The sequence below is a fragment of the Phyllostomus discolor genome, chromosome 1 (genome assembly GCF_004126475.2).
Source record: "Phyllostomus discolor isolate MPI-MPIP mPhyDis1 chromosome 1, mPhyDis1.pri.v3, whole genome shotgun sequence".
Taxonomy (NCBI): domain Eukaryota; kingdom Metazoa; phylum Chordata; class Mammalia; order Chiroptera; family Phyllostomidae; genus Phyllostomus; species Phyllostomus discolor.
Window position 1 is genome coordinate 174,607,765 of NC_040903.2, and position 20,061 is coordinate 174,627,825.

General features: G+C 57.9%; 1 protein-coding gene across 3 annotated transcripts in view; it reads right to left on the bottom strand.

Annotated features, from left to right (window-relative positions):
- The window catches only part of IGDCC3 (immunoglobulin superfamily DCC subclass member 3), a 38,861-nt gene continuing 18,800 nt past the window's right edge, over window positions 1–20,061 (bottom strand). Inside the window, exons 3-14 of one of the 3 annotated variants that reach the window (XM_036009265.1) lie at window positions 7,008–7,152; window positions 6,513–6,643; window positions 5,962–6,099; window positions 4,461–4,619; window positions 3,180–3,345; window positions 2,686–2,933; window positions 2,330–2,494; window positions 1,886–2,077; window positions 1,625–1,729; window positions 994–1,132; window positions 610–835; window positions 1–388 (exon numbers count right to left, since the gene is read on the bottom strand). In XM_036009265.1, coding sequence (XP_035865158.1) covers window positions 152–388; window positions 610–835; window positions 994–1,132; window positions 1,625–1,729; window positions 1,886–2,077; window positions 2,330–2,494; window positions 2,686–2,933; window positions 3,180–3,345; window positions 4,461–4,619; window positions 5,962–6,099; window positions 6,513–6,643; window positions 7,008–7,152 — 2,051 coding nt within the window. In that variant the 3' untranslated portion in view covers window positions 1–151. Of the gene's footprint in view, window positions 392–609; window positions 836–993; window positions 1,133–1,624; window positions 1,730–1,885; window positions 2,078–2,329; window positions 2,495–2,685; window positions 2,934–3,179; window positions 3,346–4,460; window positions 4,620–5,961; window positions 6,100–6,512; window positions 6,644–7,007; window positions 7,153–20,061 lie in introns of all 3 variants that reach the window. The other 2 variants (XM_028506355.2, XM_036009269.1) reach the window with 2 other exon arrangements.

Consider the following 20,061-nt stretch of genomic DNA (forward strand, 5'->3'; position numbering starts at 1 on the left):
GCTCCCTGCTGAGGCTTCTTTAGGTCCCAACGACGTGCGGGGCAGTCAGAAACGCTGGGAAGCCCCCACCCGCGTCCCACATGACAGGAAAGTCTTGCCTTTGACCTGAGAATGAGGGGGGTCTCCCCCTCCAGAGCGGGTGAGACACTGGCTACTGCCCCGAGAGAGCGGACTGGGCAGTAGCCTGGGCAGTAGCTGGTGCCGAGCGAGTCGGGGCAGCGTGTCCTTCACTGAGGAGGCCGGAGCCTTGGTCCTGGGGTGGGGGCGCTGCTTCGGGGCCCACGCGGGGGGCCTTGGCCTCCGAAGTCCTCTCCTCCCGGAGGCCGAACCCCTGCAGGGGCAGCGTGGAGAGCTGGGTCTCCTCGCACAGGGCGGGGCCCACCAGATCCTGCTGGAAAACGGGCCAGACACACAGGCATCAACATGAGGGCCAGGGGCCCCCAAGCCCTCTGCCCAGAGGCTCAGGCTCTGGGTCCAGCCCCACTCAGGGCTTAGGGTCTTGTTTCGTGTCTGGAGAAGACCTGGAGTTGGGTGAAGGCCAATGGCCAAGGTAAAGAGAGGGCAGGATCGGGAGGTGGTCAGAGCCTCCCGGGAGGTAGGGACACTCACCGTGGGGCTGGGGCTGGGGCTGGGGCTGGGGTCGGGTTGGCCTGCGGCCCCACCCGGGGGGAACAGCTGCTCCAGTTCCTTCATGTCCACTCGTTTCTCGTCTTGGCTCAGGTGGCCTCGATCTCCTAGTCTGGCCCCATTCAGTGCCAGGACACCGGGGTCTCTCTGGCCCCGGGGGCCCTGAGGAGGGGACAGCTGGTTTTCTACGTCCTTACACAAGAGGACCCTAAGGGGTGAGCCAGGAGTTAGGGGAGGGATGTGGAGTGGGGAGGACAGAAGGACAGAGACAGTGAGCCCGAACTCACCTCTCCCCCCAAAGCTCCTCCTGCTCCAGGCCGCCCCACCCCAGGTCAGTGTAGCCCCTCTCCCAGGCCCAGCACCCACCTGCCCCTTTGGCCAAACAGGAGGAAGAGGACACAGAAGATGATGCAGGTGACCCCGATGTGGATGCCGATGACGATGCCTGTGGTGGACATCTGGTTGGTGGCTTCCTCCTTCCGGCAGTCACATGGTGGGCTCAGGGCTGTTTGCAGGGGGGGGGGGGGGGGGGGAGTGGGTTGTGGGCTGTGGTTCTGCTGGTTCTGGAGCAGCCCCAGATACCCAGTCTCTGGGGCTTCTTACCCCCACTTCCACTGCCATGTCCACTGATCTCTGCCCTTGCCCACGGGACCCCAGCCCAAATTTTCAGTTCTTGTCACCAGTTATTGAGCACTATGTGCCAGATACTGGGAATAACACTATACATCCTCGGCATGGCTTTTATAGAGTAGTTATTATTATCCTTCTTTTATAGAGGAGAAAACTGGGGCTCAGAGAGGTTAAGTAACTTGCCCGATGTCACACAGCTGGCATGCTGCACAGCCAAACTTCGAGCTCAAATCTAAGCCTATGTTCTCAGGGGCTGCATGCACTCTTCCACCCTCTTAACTTCCCTGGGTCCCTGCTCCCTTCTTCCCTCAGCCCTGGCCTCCCTTCCTGAGTGCCAATGACCCCACATCCCACCCCCAACCCTCACCTGTCCTCTCAGAAACTCCTCTCAAAGACACAAAGCGGACCGTGGCGTTGCCATCACCGTGCTGGTTGTAGGCGAGCAGCTTCACCTCGTACACCACAGAGGGGTCTGTGGGAAAAGCAGGGAGCGCTGCTGAGTGGCCAGCCCCCCACCGGCGGTGGCTCTATCCGAGCAGGAAAACAGAGGTGACTCCTGCGCCCCACCTCCTGGCCCGAGGCACGCACCCCTGCCGGGCTCCCCAGGCCCAGGCTGTGTCTGCCTCACCGAGCTGGCTGAGGTTGTAGGAGGAGACAGTCCCAGGCAGCAGGATGGGGCCAGTGAAGGAGGCCTTGCTGGCTGGGCGGTAAAACAGCTTGAAGCCGCCCTCATGCTGGGCTAGCCGGGGCCAGGGCTCCCACAGCAGCTGCAGGGTGGAGCCGCCCAGGACTCGCACTGACAGCGCAGGAGGGGCGGGCGCTGTGGGCAGAGAAGGAGGCCAAGACATGAGGACTTCTTCCACCTTCCACCCATGACCCACACCCCCCATGAGCTCGACAGCTCTCTGGCTTCTGACCCTAGCTTGCCCAAACAGCAGCTTCACATGAATTAGAAAAGACAGAACCAGCCCCACTGGGCCTATGCGGTACACGACCTGAACAAGCACACACGTGGTTCTGCTCTAATACCCCGGTGTCTGCAGATTGGTATGCACAGACAACCAGGCCTCACCTTCACCTGGGGTGCTGACCAGCGTGGGGGGCGAGGCCGAGCTGGCCCCCCGAGGCGTATAGGCCTTGATGTAGAAGCTGTAGGCTGTGGAGGGCTCCAGGTCGCTCACCAGGTGCTGAAAGGTGCTCTTGCTGACTGCTTCCTGATACTCCAGCTCTGGTGGGTCTGGGGAGGCAAAGGGCAGTGTGAGGGGCAGCAGGAGGCCTCCCAGCACCAGTGAAAGGAGGGTGGCCAGGGTGCAGGGGGAGAGAGAATGGAAGGTGTTGGGTCAGGACGCGCAGATGGAAGGGGACGAGAAGCAGTGGGTAAGGGAAGGGGCTGCCGAGCCCGCCTGGCCCCCCGCGGTCCCCGCGCACCAGCAGCCTTCCGGATGTGCAGGACGTAGCCGATGATCTCCTTGGTGTTGGCCAGGGGCTCACTCCAGGACACTCGGACCTCAGTGGATGACACGGAGACCGCTCGCACGTTGATCGGGGGCCCGGGCAGCCCCTCCGCCCACAGTACGGTCAGCCTCGCACTGGCCTGTGAGGAGCCAGCACTGTTCTCGGCCACACACTGGTAGATGGCCTCATCTTCGGGGCCGATTCCAGAAATGGTCAGGGTGCTGCAGGGGGAAGGAGAGCCTCAGGCCCCAGCCCCCTTCCAGAGGCCCCCTGCTGGTGGCCGAACCCCCCATTTGAGAGGTGAGGAAACCGAGCCCCTCCGGAAAGCAAACGACGCGCCTGGGGTCTCCCAGCAGGTCAGCGGCAGGCCTGAGACTTGAACCCAAGATTCCAACTCCCGGCTCGGTGCCCAACCCCAGCGCACAGCGCGCGCGCACACACACACACACACACACACACACGCGTGCCTGTTGTTATTCTTGAGCCTGACGTGGCCTCCGGGCCCCAGCACCTGTCCATTCTTCAGCCACGTGACGTGAGGGGGCGGCTCGCCCTGCGCTTGGCACGTGAACATGGCGGTGGTCCCAGCTGGCCTGGAGATGGACTGGGGGTGCTGGACAAACTCTGCTGGGGCTGGACGGGGGGCACAGCGAGGCAGGTGGGGCAGTGAGGGTCAGGGGAGGTGGGGTGAGACAGCTGTGAGTGCAGGGGTGAGGAAAGGGGACAGGGGGACAGGGTGGGCTCCCAACACACTCTCCTTGGAGGGTCCTCCAAGTGGGCCCCAGGCTACGAGATGGGGGCAGGCCCCTCTTCCCTCCACCCGAGGCAGACCCCAGAGAGGACTCCATTTTAATGACTGTTTAAAAGACTGACATTTGTATCCGAAAGCAATCAAGCTGAGCTCCCTGTTCAGGAAATTGTTAAATAAATAAATGTGCTAATAGGTTCGGCTGCACCTCCAAGGCTGTAATGAAGGGGAGATGGATGAGCCCGCAGTGCCAGCCCACCCCCGCCCCTGCATTCAATCCCGCTCTCCTCCAATCCCAGGCCCGGAGCCTCCATTAGCACCCGAGAAATGAAATGCTCCATCACTTTCATTTGGACAGATTAACGGCACATGGAATGCTAAACAAACGGGCATTTAAGTCCCTAGCACCCTCCTGCCACCCCTTCCCCAGCTCTGCAGGAGGGCACGAGTGCAGGCAAGCCCTGGGAAAGGGAGTCGCAGCCCGGTCCGGTCGAGCCTCAGGGCAGGAGGGTGGATGCAACGGCCCGGTCAGCTGCAGAGGCGCTGCAGTGGGAGTGGAGCCCAGCTGTGTGTGTGAGGTGGGAGCTGGGGTGTGCGTGTGAAAATGACAGACACGCTGAGAGCACACAGGCAGGTGTGGAAGTGTGGAAGTGCCGCACATGTGAATGAAAACAGCACGTGGTGCAAGGGACACATGTGAGTGACACAGGGGGGAAACCAGCTGAGGTTATAAAGTGGGGGTGACTGGGGAGGGTGTGCTGGCAGCTGGGGGGGCACATGGGGGCCCATGGCCAGCCCCCACACGCGTTCCTGAGGGGGAGGGGAGAGCTGTCCCTGCGGCCTGGCCTGGGGCCGGGAGGAACGGGGACTGGGTGGGAAACTGAGTGAGTCCAGGGTCCTGGGCTTGGGCCAGGGGTGTTGATGGGCCAAGGAACAGGGCAGGAGGAGGGGCTGCGTGGGAGCCCGGTGCCCCCTCGCCCGGGGGTGGGGGGGCAGGTACCTTGCACCACCAGCCGGCCCTGTGCCGTTCTTCTCACCCGGGTGCCGGGCCTGTTGGCCGCGCAGACGTAGACGCCCGAGTGCTGGACGGTCACGTCTGAGATGATGAGGTTCCCTGTGCCCAGCACCTGGATGCCCTCCACCCCGATGGGGCGGCCATCTGGGGAGGAAGGGGGCTGGAGATGAGGGGGGGGTCCAGGAGACGGTGCGGAAGAGGCGGCAGTATGGCGGGGGGACGCTCCAGGCTGCGAGCAGGCCCGCCAACCGTCCAGGGGCCCCAGTCTGCGACTCAGAGCCTTCCCTCCTCGGCATCACGTGGCGGCACCTCGGAGGCAGCGGGAGCCGCACACGAACCCCAGCGGTGGGGACCTGGCTCCTAATTCTGGCATTCTCACTGACACAGTGGTGGCCTTCAAGTCCCTCCCTCCAGTTGCCCAACCAGGGAATTAAGGGGGTTGATTAACTAGGCCTTTCCCAGCCTGACTCGTCCCTCTTGAAAAGAGGTCGGTGGTCAAACATCCATTCTGCTCCTGGCCTGTCGCAATGCCCATTACTACAAAGGCTCGGAGAGTCCTGCGGCAGAAGGACCTGGTTAACTCTGTTCCCTAAACTTGTTAGACTACCAAGCTATTCTTTCCCTCTGCAGAGCACGCTTTGGGAGATGTTGGGCCAGATGGCCCTTGCAGGGCCCATGGGCTCCTCCTAATGGTGAGGCCACTATTTCCAGTCTCTCCCAGGGACCAGGCCCTCCCCCCACCCCAGGATCAGATTAGCACAGTCAGAATGCAAGGAGACAGCTCCCCATTCAGTCCCTGAAGTGGTGAAATCTACTCCATTATCCTGCCTGCTGCCCCCTCCTTCCCCAATCACTCAGCTGCTACAATGTGGCGCAGTCTCCCTGTGAATGCCCACCCCACCCTGCCCCTCCAGACTCTGCTTCCCCCGTGACCTTTCTGCTTAGACAATGTGGGCCCATCTGCATCCTTTCATTTCTCTCCTTCAGCTGCCTAGGGATTTAGGCCTGGGATTTCGGGGGCCAGGCTAGAGACCAGGGAGCCCAGAGTAAGGGTGTGACAACCGGCCGATATTTTGAGGGGTCTGGGATCACAGAGCTGGGGTATATGGCCAGGGCGCAGAGGGCAGAGGTGAGCAAGAAGGAGAAGAGACCACAGTGCTGAGCGCTGCAGAGGGTTTCTGGGCAGGGTGGGGGTGCCCAGTGCTGAGGCTGGACGAGAAAGAGGTAACCCGGGGAGCTAAGCCATCCGGGCAGGGGGAGGGAGAATGCAGTGAGCAGGCGGACCTCCAGCAGACCTCCCTGGTACTGCCAAGGAGAGGGAACTAACCACCCCCCCCCCCCCCCGCCCTCCCCCAGGCCTTGCAGAGACAAGACCCCCGCGGAGAACAAACAGGATTCACAGTCCCCCAGAGCTGGGTGATGAGACTGGCCCTCCCAGGGGGTGGGACCGCAGTGGGAGAGGCAGGGGCTCTGGGACGAGGCTCACCCAGGCGGCTCCAGGACACAATGGGGCGCGGGTTGCCCGTGGCGACACACTCCAGCACCGCGGTCTGGTGCACGGTCAGGGTGAGGTTCTCAGGCCCCACGAGGATCATAGGCTCCTTGTAGGCCCCGGAGCCCGAGCCTGGGGTGAAGATGCCACATTTCTTCACTTCAGCTGGGACCCTTCCTAGCTCCTCCCCCACCTACAACACGGGATGTGGCGGCGGAGAACAAGCTCCAGCCCAGAAGCCGGGTCCTACAGGCGCAGGGGTGATGCCAGGGGCCCCGGGACGTCGCTCACACCCGTCTCTCTGCTCCTGTCCCCACAGCCTCCAGCGTCAGCAGGGGGCTGGGCTTCCCCAGGTGGAACCGAGCCAGGGTGCAGACCTTGGACTCCTGAACCCTCACTGCCAGGAGCCCACAGGGACAGACAGGTACCCTGTCTGCCCTCGGCTGACCAGTCTCCGGGGTGAGCTGAAGGGGGACTGATCTGAGGGTGGGGAGAATTCAGGAGGCTGGTCAGGAGAGGGACTAGGCAGGGCGAAGGACCCTCACCTGACACAGTGAGCCTGGCCCCGTGGCTGACACGGACACTGGCAATGTTCGAGGCCACACAATGGAAGACGCCACTGTCCTCTGCTCGAAGTCCCGTGATCTGCAGGACGCCCTTGGGCAGCAGTGTGTACCTGTTGAGGAGGGGGGCACAGCTGACCACCAGCACAGACACTGGCACCGTCGGCCACAGGAACACTGCGCATCACAGGCACACCAGGCACCAGGCGCTGTTCCATGTCACCGTCATCATTGCAGACACACTTGGACCCTTGCAGGTGGACACGCCCATAATTCCCGTCTCGACAACAGTCACACACGGTCCCCCTTATGGATATGTCCATGAGCATCAAATCCGGGCCCCACGAGCCATGCGGACACTCAGGCTCAACACAGCTGCAGAAGCCCCACGCCGGGGCAGGCGGGCGGTCCTTCCTCGAGGCCCAGACCTGGGCCCGCCTTGCCGTCCTCCCTCCAGCGTTCCCACACGGGGCTCACCTCTCGTTGTCCGTATCGATGGGGACTCTGTTCTTCTCCCACATGATCAGGGGCTTGGGGAGGCCATGGATCTGGCACTGGAAGCGGGCCACGCCGCCCTCCTCCCCCGAGACGGCCTGGGGATGCACGTGGAAGTCCGACATGGCTGGTGGGAGACAGGGAGGCGCGTGTGGGAGAGGCGCCCTGCCGAGGAGCAGAGGGCAGGGGCGGGGGCTCACAGGCTAGTGCCCTGGGACCCAGGAGCTCATCCCACCGGGGGCGGGGGTGGTCCTAGCACTGGCAGACGCACGGCATCAGCCCGGGACGCGTCGGCACTTATCCAGCCTCCCATCGTGGGAAACGTTTCCCCCCAAGGGGTTGTACAGGCTGGGCTGGCACAGTTAGAGAAAGATCTGGATAAATTCTTGGATGACGAACCTCTAACTGGGAAATCTTGGGCTGCTGACCCACAAAGGCTAGCCAGAGAAAGCCCTGCTTCTGAGTTCTGCTGCCTACTTTATCCACTGCTTCCTAATGTACTTTTATAAATTCCCCCTCGGCAAGGCCTCCGTGTTCTGCTGCATGTTTTACGGAATAGGAAACGTGGCCCAGAGAGGGAAGCAGGTAGTCCGGGTGCTGCCCAGCACCCAGCAGCCTTCTCCGCCCTTCCTCACCACCCCCCACCCCCTGTTCTTCTGCGGCTTTTAGAGGTACCCCAAGGGGGTGGTATTTCCACCCAAGGTGACAGAAGACTGTCAGACCTACCAATCTACATTTCAATGCATCATATATATTCAGGGGCCCCTTCCCCACCTTTTGGGAATCTGAATGCTTGAAGACTGGTCTGCAAAGGCCGGTGCAGTGGGGGCTGTGGCATACCCCCACCCCATTTTAGGCTGGTTAAGTGTTCCCTCCCACCCTCGTTCCCTCCCATCCCCAAATCTCACCCTGTAAAGCCTGGGGAAAGGGCCCCTCCCTCTCGGGTTCCCAGCTTCAGCACCAGGGCTGTGATTTCATTAAAATCCACTTTGCTTCAAGTGCGGGAAGGCAGCTCACCATCTGTCCAGGCAGGCAGCACCTCCCCTCCGGCACTCCATCAACTGGGACAGTCGTCCCCTCCCAGGGCCCCTCCCCCCACTGCAGCCGGGGTGCTGGCGCTGGTTCTGGCTCCTGCTCCCAGCTCCCTGGCATGGGTGGGCACGCCCTGTCTCAGACCCCCTCAATCCGCAAGCTTGTTCTGGACTCCAAGGCAGCCCCGAAAGGCGGAGCCTTTGTGCCCTTCTTCCCAGAGCCTCTGGGGACTGATTCTTTTGTGGCATGTTCTCCATCTCATTTGCATGTGGTTCATTAAATATAAACATGCATAAAAATTCCCTGCCCTGCCTCCTCTTCTTTCAGGGCCTCCAGGGAACCGGCTGATGGGTGTGAGCGCCTCCTTGCACATGAGTGTGGGGCCGTGTCTGGCAGGAGGATGTGGCTGTCCCTGTGTGCGTGGTCTGAGTGTCACAGCTGGATGTGAATGGGGGTCTGTATCCCCCAGCTCCTGTGACTGGTGTGTGATTCTGGTAATCAATCACATGTGTCCCCTTGTAGGTATGGTCCTTACAAACAGCACCTTGGGGCTCTCAGAGTAGGAGGTGGGGGCAAGTGCCCCAGCTGGTGTCTCCATCAGGCTTGCTCGAGGATTCCCCTGGGAGCCCCGGGGAGGTCAGCCTGCCCTGTCTCAGGCCATAGGCTGTTTGGCCAAGGGCCTGCAGGTCAGCCCAGGGACTTGGGGGTGGGGGCTGAGGCACTGCTGGGGCCCCTCTGTGGCCTCCAGGCCGCTGTGCCTCTCAACCTCCAGGGCATGGCTGAAAGTGGGCCTGCTGAGCAGAGAGGGCACCCAGGTTCCTGGGTGGGGGGTGGGGAGGTCTCTGCCCACTGGGCCCTGCCCATTCAGGAGCTGGGGAGCTGCCTGCCCCTCCTCACTCCAGCTGGAGAGGAGCTCACAGACCCCCAGGGTCCAGGGGCGGGGACTAATGGCTCTGCTGACTGCAGATGCCTTCTCATTAAGGAACTGAATCCTTTTGTGTTTCTAGCCCCTGTTCTGGGGTCCCTGGAGGCACCTGGAGCCAGGAACAGGCCTGAGGAGAGATACAAGGGATGTGGCTGCTTCCTTACTGAGAAGTGGGGGGCGCTGGGGATGGAGAAAGTCTGGCCTCTACCACTCAGCTCCTCCTTCTCCCCCCAAATGAAACAACAGCAGCAGCACGGATTAAATGCGACACTGGGGAGGAATGCTCGACGGGAGCAGGCAGGCGGTAGCTGCGGAGCCAGTCTGCGCCTCCTCACAGGCACAGCAGGACTCCCCAGGGTCCCCTGGGGCCCTTGGGTGCGGAGGAGCCCCTCCCTGCTCAGGGCCCCACGCTTCCCTCCCATCAGACAGCAGCGCCCTGCTGTGCCTCTCTGTCTGCGTTACTCAGCTGCAGTTCTGCCAAACATTTCATTTGAAGGGTAGCTTTGCCTTTAAAAGTGCTTGAAAACCACTCATCTAAAGCCAACCCCTTCATTTTATGAAGGGCGACCTGAGGCCCAGGCCCAGCTGGTGGCTCTGCCAGACCGGAATCAGAATTCCCATGTCCTAGGCCCTCTACTGGGATGTCCTTTCATTCTCCAGCAAGCTGTCCACTCTCCAAGGGCAGGTAAGTCCAGAGGGAACTGCAGGTTGGACTGGAGTCTTCTCACTGGTTGTGCTGGGAGGAGGACCGTGCTGGAAGTTGCAGGGAGGATTAAGAGCCCCGGAGATGGTTCTTCAGTCCCATCACTGTGTAAACAGCCCAGCTGGTTACACAGATGTGGTCCAGAGAAGGTGGGCACGATAGGGAGATGTAGTCCTCTGTATCAGAGGCTCCTTCCCTCCCCATCCTCACAGCCCGCCCACCCCTCTGATCTGCCCTGCACGTCCCTTGGGTGTCCTGGGGATGGCTGTGTCCGAGGGCCCGTCCTCTCATCTGTGAATGAAGAGGCGAGCCGGCAGGCGCTCTTCGGGGCCTTCCAGCTGCAACTCCTGCTGCGTTCACGAACGGGCCTTTGTCCACACGTGGCTGGGGTTTCTTGGAGTCTTCCACTCACTCCTAATTCACAGGTCACAGCACTTTTTTCTTTAGGAAGTCAGGGGACAGTTTTGGGGGGCCATTTAGGCCTTCTCCAGTCTTTCAGAGTGGGGCATGCTTGGTTTACAAATCTGCTTCTGCTCTGGCTTGTGCTAGCAGGACACAGAGCCTGGGGTGGGGCGCCTCCCCATCTCCGTCTCCCCGGGGGGCTGTGCCTCACCGCATCTCTCAGGGCAGAGGGCCCTTGGGCAAGTGTGGGGATGCGGGGCTGAGGGTCAGTCCCCTGAGCACCCTGAGCCCCGAACAAGTCATCCTGGAGGCCACGGTGGGGTTGATAATGGTGTGCACAGGTTACAGACACTAGCTGTGGCCGGTGTTGGTGGTATTTTGTCAGTGGCTGGTGGACATGAAGGCGGTGCTGTGGCTGTCGATGCTTTATGCTCCTGCTAACACCTCGGTCAGGTAGGGACAGTCTTTGGTCCCTCACTTGAGCTGGGTGATGAGAGGAAGTAATTTAGGTCAGTGGCTGGAAGGCCCTTCCAGTGTAAGGGCTGGAGTGAGCGACCGGGTAAACAAAGGCCTGCTTAGGGAGCAGTTGTGGAAAAAGAAGAAACACCTTCGTCCCCAAGCAATCTGGGAAGGAATCTCCTAGCCCCTCTCTACCTTGACCTTGGGTAGAGCCAGGCCATAGGGAAAGACAAGGGCAGAGAGTGAGCCCAGCAATCCACCGAGCTAGCTAGGAGAGAACAGAAACAGGCAGGAAAGGACTCCTGGACACCCCTATAAATCACCGAGAGGGGAGGGGTCTCCTAGAGTGAGATCTAGAGTGGCTCGGGGAGGGGAGGGAGGCTTTCTTCCTGGTGCAGGACCTCTGGCGAGGTCAGGCCTGGATCTGATTAGACAGGCTCCAGGGGGACGCTGAGGGGCAGCGAAGGGTCGAGGCAGAGCGCTGGGAAGGAAGCTGGCAGCTCCCCTGAGCCCAGCCTCCCACCCTGTGGCTACAGCCAGACTCTTATCCGGTGTGTGATGACAAAAAGATCAATGGGTGTGTTGGGACGCAGAGTTCAAAACAGCCTTTGCAAAAGCCGTGCCACTGGGGGTCCGAGGCACAGACTGTCTGCACTCACAGTCACTTGAGAGGAAGAACCACGAGCTCCACGCTCTTCCCAGGTCACCAAGGCCAGCCCCTCCTGGTGCCCATTCCTGCCAAGGACCAAGGACACGCAGCCTCCTGGGTGCTCAGCCCCTTCTCAGGCAGCTTGGGTCATCATACGTTTCTCCACACACCAGGGACGTGTCTGAAGCCCACATGCTTCTACCCACTGCTCCAACTTCCCCTCCAGAATCACATTTTCCAGCATAGTAGCAGCCAGCTGTGAAGCCCCTAAAATGTGGCAGTCCAACCTGCGATGGCTGTCAGGATAAAATATACCCTGGATGTCAAAGACTGTGCATAAATAAAAAGACACTAAATATTAGGGGAAAGCACATCAAAATCATAATGAGATGCTACCTCATTCCCATTAGGATGGCTACTATTAAAAAAAAAAAAAAAAGGAAAACCAGAAACAACAGAAGATAAGCACGTAGAGAAACTCACACCCCTGTGTATGGTCGGTGGGAATGTAAAATGCTACAGCCGCCGTGGAAAACAGGATGGTGGGTCCTCAAAACAAATAAATAGAATTACACATAACCCTGCAATCCTGCTTCTTGGTTTATACCTGGAGAATCAAAAGACACACACTGTGCGACTCCACTTGTACGAGGTACCCAGGACCGCCAGGCTCACAGAGACAGAACAGAGAAGGCTGCCGCCAGGGGCTGGGGGGGTGGTGACTCGGTGTCCCGGGGACAAGGGCAGGGACGGTTTTCACAACCACGCGAATGGGCTGATGCCACAGAACGGGGGGACGCTCAAGCACGGTCAGGGCAGTACATGTTCTGCTCTTGTGTGTTTTTACCAGAATAAGACAGTGCATGATTTAAGTTGATAATAATAAACAATTAAAATGTTGACTTTAAGTTGAAATAATATTTAAAATTTTAAAGACAGCCCTAAATTTATAAAAATATTATTAGTAATTACAAATAATGATTACAAATGGATAATACTTTGCATATATTAAGTCAAATAAAATTTACTATTAAAATGGACTTCATCTGTTTCTTTTTAAACATTTTTTTGTAACTGCGACTATCAGGAAATGTGAAATGCCCTGCGGTGGCTCACACTCCATTTGCACCACACGGTACTGCTCTCCGAGACACGGACAGCTCTGTTCTTCACACGAGAGCCCTTCAAACACTCGAGGTCTGGGCTGCTCCCTGAGAAGCACCTCCTGAGGTAAAACACCCTTTTCAGCCGCTTGTGATGCAAAATGACGTGCAGATGCCCCGGCCGCCAGCCCGGCTCCGAGCAGGCACGGCCCCTTATGACGAACGTGGCCCCTGCACATGGCAGGAGCCCCGTGGGGAGGTGCCCACAGGGCCGTGCCCACCAGAGAACTCTGAGCAGTTGTCAGCCACCAGCAGCGGTGGGCATCCCTTAGTGCTGTCCTACGTGGTAGCCACTAGCCACAGGTGGCCATTTGAATTAAAGTTAGGTAAAATTTAAAAAATTCCATCTCTCTGACTCACTAGCCACATTTCAAGTGCTCAACAGCCACAGGTGGCTACCGGCCACGCTGTGGGACGGCACCAGCAGCACCTTCCCATCATCACAGAAAGCCCTGCTGGGCAATGCTGGTCCAGGACCCAGGCCAGGCTCAGGCCCCAGGCCAGGCTCAGGCCCCAGCTGCCTTCTCTCTTGCCACCGCCCCCCCAGAGCTGCCCCCTCCTCCCCATCTTCCTCACCAGCCTGGCCTCGCCCTGACAGCTGCCTCCACACGACTGACGCCCAATGTCTGACACAGAGACCTCGGATGAGGCCCGCAGCCGATCAGCATCCCAGGGCTGTCCCCTGCAGGGCAGAGAGGGGCTTGTGGGGCAAGGATTCTGCTGCTAGCGGGGAAACGCCTGCCAAGAGCTCTTTGAAGTAGTGTCGCAGGGAGAGGTTAACAGTGCAGGCCCTGGAATCACGCTGAACGGGGCTCAAACTCAACACCACCACTGTCAGCTGTGTGACTGTGGGCCACTCAGCCTCCCAGACCTCTCTTCTCTCACTTCCACAAAGCAGGGAGAACAACAGGCCATGGCGCCAGAGCTGCGGCACCGGGAAGGTTCAATGAGCTGTATCTGCAAAGTGCTCAGCACAGTCCTCGGCAAGCAGCAACTACTTGCTGGCTACTGGTGAGAGAAAATGGTAGGATCTCGAGTGAAAAGGGAGCCAAGAGGTTATGAAAGGGTAGAGCTGGGGGTTGGAGGGGGTGGTAAGGGGGTAGCAGCTGCCTTCTCCAAGGGGGCATCCATCTCCCCTGAGAAAGGCTGAGGCTCACACAGTTACTGGTAGAGCCTTCCGCTCTCTGGAGATGTGAGTCAAGTTAGGATCTGCGAGATCTGAATGCTGAGGGGGTCGGTGGGGGGCTGGGGGCAGCTGGGTACAAACCAGAGCGGGGCTTCTTCTATTGCACTTCTGCCTGGGGGCTTCACAGAGGCCCCGGTACACCGAGCTGTCAGTGGGAAGGGGCCATTGGGTAATTGAGGCCTTGATTTCTCTAGTAAAATGTTTATGAAGCCCATAAACTCATGCCTTTATAGGCCAGGCTCATTCCAGGGGATGGATGTGGCTCTCTGAGGTGTAGTTAAAGCACCTGCTGAACTCAGGCACCCGGTGACGACTCTGGCCTCCACCCAGACCCACCAGGCAGAGCCACTGGTGGGCTGTGGCTGGGGCAGAGTGGCCCTCGGAGGGCAAGGAGGCCAGCTAAGGCGCACCTCACATGATCCTTAAACTCCTCAAGTCACTTGTAAATGTCCTCTTCCTAACTGTCTGTGGGAAAGAGGGAAGCAAGGGCAGAAAACCCTGAGTCCCGGGGAGGCTGGCGACTTGCCCATAGTCCCTAGAGGGGTATTGGCCTTGTTCTCAGGGTTCTCCAGCCCAGGGTCACCCTCTCCAACACTCTGTCTCTCTCCCATCACCTGGTCCTCACCTTGCCCTTGGATCTGTAAGGGAAGAACCCCCATACTGACTGGCTATAGGTTTTTGAGCTGTGTGAACTGAAAAGACCCACATTTACTTCCCTGGGCTTCCGGAGGGGAGTCTGAGAGCTGAATCCAGGTTCTGAGTCCAGAGTGTGTTTTGAGGAGGAAGGGAGGGGTGTGTGTAGGGTTTGGGTGTTACATGGATCTGGGCAGACAGTGTCTAGCACTTAGAAACGGCCCCAGAGGGCTTTGATGGCTCAGAGGCCCTGCTTAGCTTCCCCGGGTGGGGGGGTGTGGGTGATTGATTCATCTGGGCCTTTGCCGGGTGACCCTGCTCTGAGAAGCCTCTGGATGCCTTTGTCTGTCTCCTCAAGCCCCTCACCCCCTGCCTTGGGCTCCTGAACCCCAGCCCCTCCCTGCCACCCTCCCACTCCACCACCAGCTCACCACTCCCCCCACCGCCCCAATTCTAACACAAAAGACAACTTTGTCTTTCAAGTCAGCAGCCATAAATCCATGTCTCTCCCCTCCCTCCCAGCAGCCACCTCTGACAAATGGGGGCCTGGATGGGGGAGAGGTGGGAGGCAGTGGTGGGGGAGCTGGCCTTGGCTTGGGAAAGTCCCTGTATCCAGCTGTTGGCCCATGGCAGAACTGGGGAGCCTCGAACCTTTATGGCCTGATCTTTGATTCCAATGGACTATAAGGCCCGATGCAGGGCTGCAGGGGAGGCAATCTGGGGCTCTCTGCAGTCCCTGGGTTGGGCTTTTACAACCCAGGGAAAATAAAACCTCTCAAAGCCCTACTTTTAATTACTCAGCCCATAATTGGGAGGCTCCGGTTCTTCCTCCAGATCAAGCCATGAGCTCCTCCCCCTGCAGCCTCCAGTCTGCAGCGCAGTGTATAAAGTGTGCTCGGGGGCGTCTGCCTGAGGGACGTGGGCCTGCCAGCCTGCTTAAGCCACGGATTGGATGTGCCACTGGGTGGGTGTGCGCCCCACTGCTTTCAGTGGTGGCCTCTTGCCCATTCCGGGAACAGGAAACAGAGAGAAGCCCACCTACCCCATGTGACTGCCCTACCCACCCCACTGACAGGTTTGCAAAAGCAGTAACCATTTCAAAATATTTGTTTTCATCCCAGGTATCAGACAAAGAGTGAGAAGATGTGTCGTGGTTTTCGGTTTGGGAAATGTGGCCCTCTCTCCTATTTACACAGCAGACTCACTGAGTCGGCTCCAAGCCCTCATTCGACGGATAGTGACTGACCGCTAGTGTGTTGGGCGGGATGTTACAGCACCCCGAGAGCGAATTCTTTCCATCTCACAAGCCCTGTCCTTAGTGTTTCCACTCAAGCTCTTAAGAAATGTCAGAAGAGCCCTGGCTGGTGTGGCTCAGTGGCTTAAGCTCCGGCCTGCCAACCAAAAGGTCCCCAGTTGAATTCCCAGTCAGGGCACATGCCTGGGTGGTGAGCCAGGTCCCCAACTGGGGGCGCGAGAGAAGCAAACCGATCAATGTTTCTCTCACACATTGCTGTTTCTCTCCCTTTCTCCCTCCCTTCCCCTCTCTAAAAGATTTTATTTATTTATTTTTAGAGAGGGGAAGGGAGGGAGGGAGGGGGAGAGAGAGAGAGAGAGAGAGAAACATCAATGTGCGGTTGTTGGGGATCATGGCCTGCAACCTAGGCATGTGCCCTGACTGGGAATCGAACCTGCGATGCCTGGTTCAAAGCCCGCGCTCAATCCACTGAGCTACGCCAGCCAGGGCATAAATAAAATCTTTTTTTAAAAAGAAAGAAATGTCAGAAGAGGGGGTGGAGATATAAGGGGGCTACATGGTAATAGGAAAAAAATGCACACACACAAGAAAGGAAGGAAGGAAGGACGGAAGGCAGGAATGTCAGAAGGGCGAAAGCACCAAGGTCAGGGTCTTAGGTCTGCACTAACCTGCAGGAGCCATTGATTAATCAGTATACTTCTGGTAATAGGGATTACTAGCCCTTCTCAGGCTCAGAGAGGTTAAGTAACTTGCCCAAGGTCACAAAGCTAGTTAATGGTGTTAAGGTGGGCATTTGAACTTAGAGTGCTCTCCAAATCCAGTGGTTTTTTTCCCTGCACCACAGCCGCCCTGGGAGGTGGAGGAGACAAACGCTGCGCAAACGTCATCGATAACACCTAAGGACGTTCACACTGAGAAACACGGAGGCACACAATACCCTAGACCCTTATAAACACCACGCCTACTCACATTCAGGTACCCATGACACAGCAGGCTTCACTTTAATTGAACTCCCCCAGGGCCTGGGGTAGGTTTCATAGTGCAACTAAGGCAGCTAAGCACCAAGATAAGGTGGTGTTATCACCCCACTAGCAACCACTGAGCCAGGCACGCTTCCTAAATTCTATCAACGCAGGTGAATAAGTAACAAAGACCATTAGCCAAGGGCACTCTTCCCTGAGCACTTCCAATTTGGCAATTCAGGAAGTCCAAGCTACAGGGCTACTCCTCTTGGGGCCTTATAAAAGAAAGAAGCAATTTATTTTCCTGCTTTTGGTGGGGAGGGTAAAGCATTGTGAGATGCTAGTGGCTTCCGTGAAGTGAGTTGGGGGGAGGAGGTGGTGAATTGCTAAAAGGAAGGAGTAATGAGGGAACTGATTTAGTCCTTTTAATAACTGGATGTGTGATTTTTTAAAATTTATTTTTATTTTTTAAGTTGAGGTATAATTGGCATATTTTGTTCATTTCAGGGGTACAACATAATGATTTGACACTTGTATAGAATGTAAAATAATCACCACAATGTGTCAACATCCATCACCATAAACACAGTTATGAATTGTTTTTTTCTTGTAACGAGAACTTTCAAGATCTTTTCCCTTAGCAACTTTCAAAACTGCACTACAATATTATTAACTACAGTTGCCATGCTGTACATTACATCCCCGGGATGCTATGAGCTTATTTTTAGATTCCACATATGAGTGAATAGAATTTGTCTTTCTCTGACTCATTTCACTTAGCATAATACTTTCAAGGTCATTCGCATTGTTGCAAATCTGGATGTGTGATCTCGATAAAGCCAAAGCTCCTCTCCCGGCCTCTCCTTCCTTCTCTGGAAAATGGGGGAGTTGAGTTGGACAAGTGATAAAGTCTCCCCCAGTTGCAGCCTTTGAGGCACATCTGCGTCCAAGCGCCAGCCGAGGATGCAGGGTCAGGGGCTGGGAATCACTCTCTGCCTTAGACTTGAAAATGTCCAGGCCCAGCAGAGCCCCTCTCCACAGACTGCCTGTCTCCGCCCGTGTCAGGGTCACCAATCTTCCTTATGTAAACCTGCCCAAGCCCACAACATCCTTAACTTCCGTTGTTCTGGTCAGGACACCGGATCTCCCTCACCTCCCGGAAGGGCCTCTGGTTAGGGGGCTCAGGCTGGAGCTATTAAGTAAATTGCTTTCACATGACCATGAGGTTTACTCAACAAAAACAGATACTTCCCCCAAATTTCCAGAGCCATACACAGTATTAGGGTTTGTAAGGACTAATATAGTAGGCGTTAGGTTGTGCAGAGGCAACCTGGGGTCATGCTGGCCTCTGTCACAGACTCCTACATGACCCTTTAATTCCAATCTGTGAAACGGGAGTGGGGCAGAACAGACAGAATCATATCTAAGGTCCATCCCAACATTAAGACTCTAAGATAACACGGGCTAGAAAGGTCCCTCTCCACCCATCAGAGGACCTCTCCTGTTCTCGAACCTTGATCCGGCGCTGCGCTCCTGTTCATGGCTGTGCAGTCTCTGATGACTCAACACCAACCCCCACAAAAGAGTAGGGCCTGAAGTCCCTTTACCCCAACACCACTCCAGGATAAGCTTTATCTTTTAGGGGGAGATGGGGCCCTACACTCCATGGCAGGACCAGGGAGCCTCCAGGGGCCACCGCCCCATCCTCTCCCTTTACCTCTCCCACAACAGCTGACTGGTCACCGAAACCCAGTCTACCCTCCTTTTTCCATCCCATTGCCTTGGCTTAGGTTCTTATCCCTCTTAACTATTACTCTTTCTGTAACAGCTTCCCCTTTCTAGCCTTGTAGATCTCTTTCATCCTTTCTCCAGCTTGAACCCATAATCATGTTCCGGAACACCCACTACATTCATTAAACATCTTCGGTGGTTCTCCACTGCCTTGAATCAAGGTACTCTCCTTGGGATGACATCTAAGGTCTCGGTTATTAGGTCCCGCTTCATCTTTCCGCCTCAACTGCCAGCCAGTCCTCTCTCTGTGGGAACTGTCCTTTGACTGTGTGACATAAGTTTGCCTTCTCTGGACATGACATGGACGTTCATGATTGTATTTCTTCTGCTGTCTCCTCTGCCTCAAACTCTTCTGCTTCTTTCTGTGAGCACCTTCATCCTCCACATCCCCCAGAGGAGGCAGAGTGAACTCCTGCCTGGAACGTGTGGTCTCCTACTTCTGTCCTAGCATTTACAGACTGTGTTAGTCGGTTGTTCACAGGTCAATCCTTCCACTAGCCCTTAGGGGCAGAGAAGAGCCTAATTTACTTTTCTACTTTCCAGCACCTAGAACAAATAAATAATAAGGTGAATAAGAAGTCCTCACAAACTATTTCCTGAATCATGATGACCTTAAAGGTCATATAATCTCGGGGTGGGGGGCCATCTCTTCCACCCTACCCTGACACAATTCAATGTCTACCATTGGGTAAGTTACGTCCTCCAGCTGGGTCTCCACTTCAATAAAACACAGGAGTTGGACTAGGCTCCCCCATCAGCAAGCCTGGCTGCACCTCAGAAGAACCCTGGGAGCGGCGAGGCAGTGCAGCTGGATTCCACTGCCAGACAGTCAGATCTCGTGGTCTGGTGTGGTGCTCAGGAATCTCTGTTCCTATCAGAGCTCCGGGTGTGTACCGTGTGCATAATCGGGGCTGGGAACCCCTGTTCCCTCAGGTTCTTGAGATTCCTCACGGAGGGCTCCAGCGTCAGAAAAGGGCAGGCTCTGCGCCCGGCGCTCGCGCCCTGCGGGAGGCCGGCTGGCCCAGGCAGCCTGACCGCCGCGGCAGAGGCGCGGAGCGGGCCGCGCGGCGGGCGAGGCGCCTGCGGGCGGGAGCGCAGCCCCCGCGGGGCCCCAGTTCAGGCATTCGGACGGCGGGCGGGGTCGGGGCCCGGAGCCTGAGGCCCTGAGAGCCGCTCGCTCGGCGGCAGGAGTAAGTGGGACCATCTGCTCCGCTCCTCCGAGGTCAGCGCTTTGTGTCAAGCTCCCATCCCCCTGGCTCCTCCCGCTCCTTCCCCTCCTTGCCCTCTGACTCCCGGGACTCAAAAGAAAAAAAGCACTTGAGGTCCTGATGAAAGTGGGAGTGTGATGGGGGGCGACAGCGGCCGCGGGAGCTGGGGCCGAGCGGCCGGGGACGGCGGCGGGCGGCGGCGGGCCGGGCAGGACCGGCGGGTCCCCTCCGCGGCGGCCCGGCACCGCGACGGCGGCGGGGCGGCCCCGGGGCGGGGGCGGCGGGCAGCGCGGGTTCCCACAGCCGGCCCGCCCGCCCGGCCCCTTTGAAGTGGCCGCAGCTGCGCACCCCGGCCCGCGGCTAATCCCCCCGACGCGGGCGTCCTCGCCCCCCCGCATAGCAATAGTGTCCGCGCTGAATGGCGCTGGCTAATTACCTCGCTCGCACCGCCGCGGGTGAATGAGAGAATCCGGCATTGTGCGCGGCGAATGGAGAAAATAAGACAGCCATTGTCCTCGCACGCCAAACGAGGGTTTGATGTCGCTGGGGCGAGCGAGGCACCATTTCCCGCCACCCCCTCCCCTTCCCAGCGGTGCAAATTCCCCAGCTGGGCCTGGCCGGTCGGACTAGGCTGCGGCCCCGGGGAAACTGAGGAAGGGGCGCGCGTC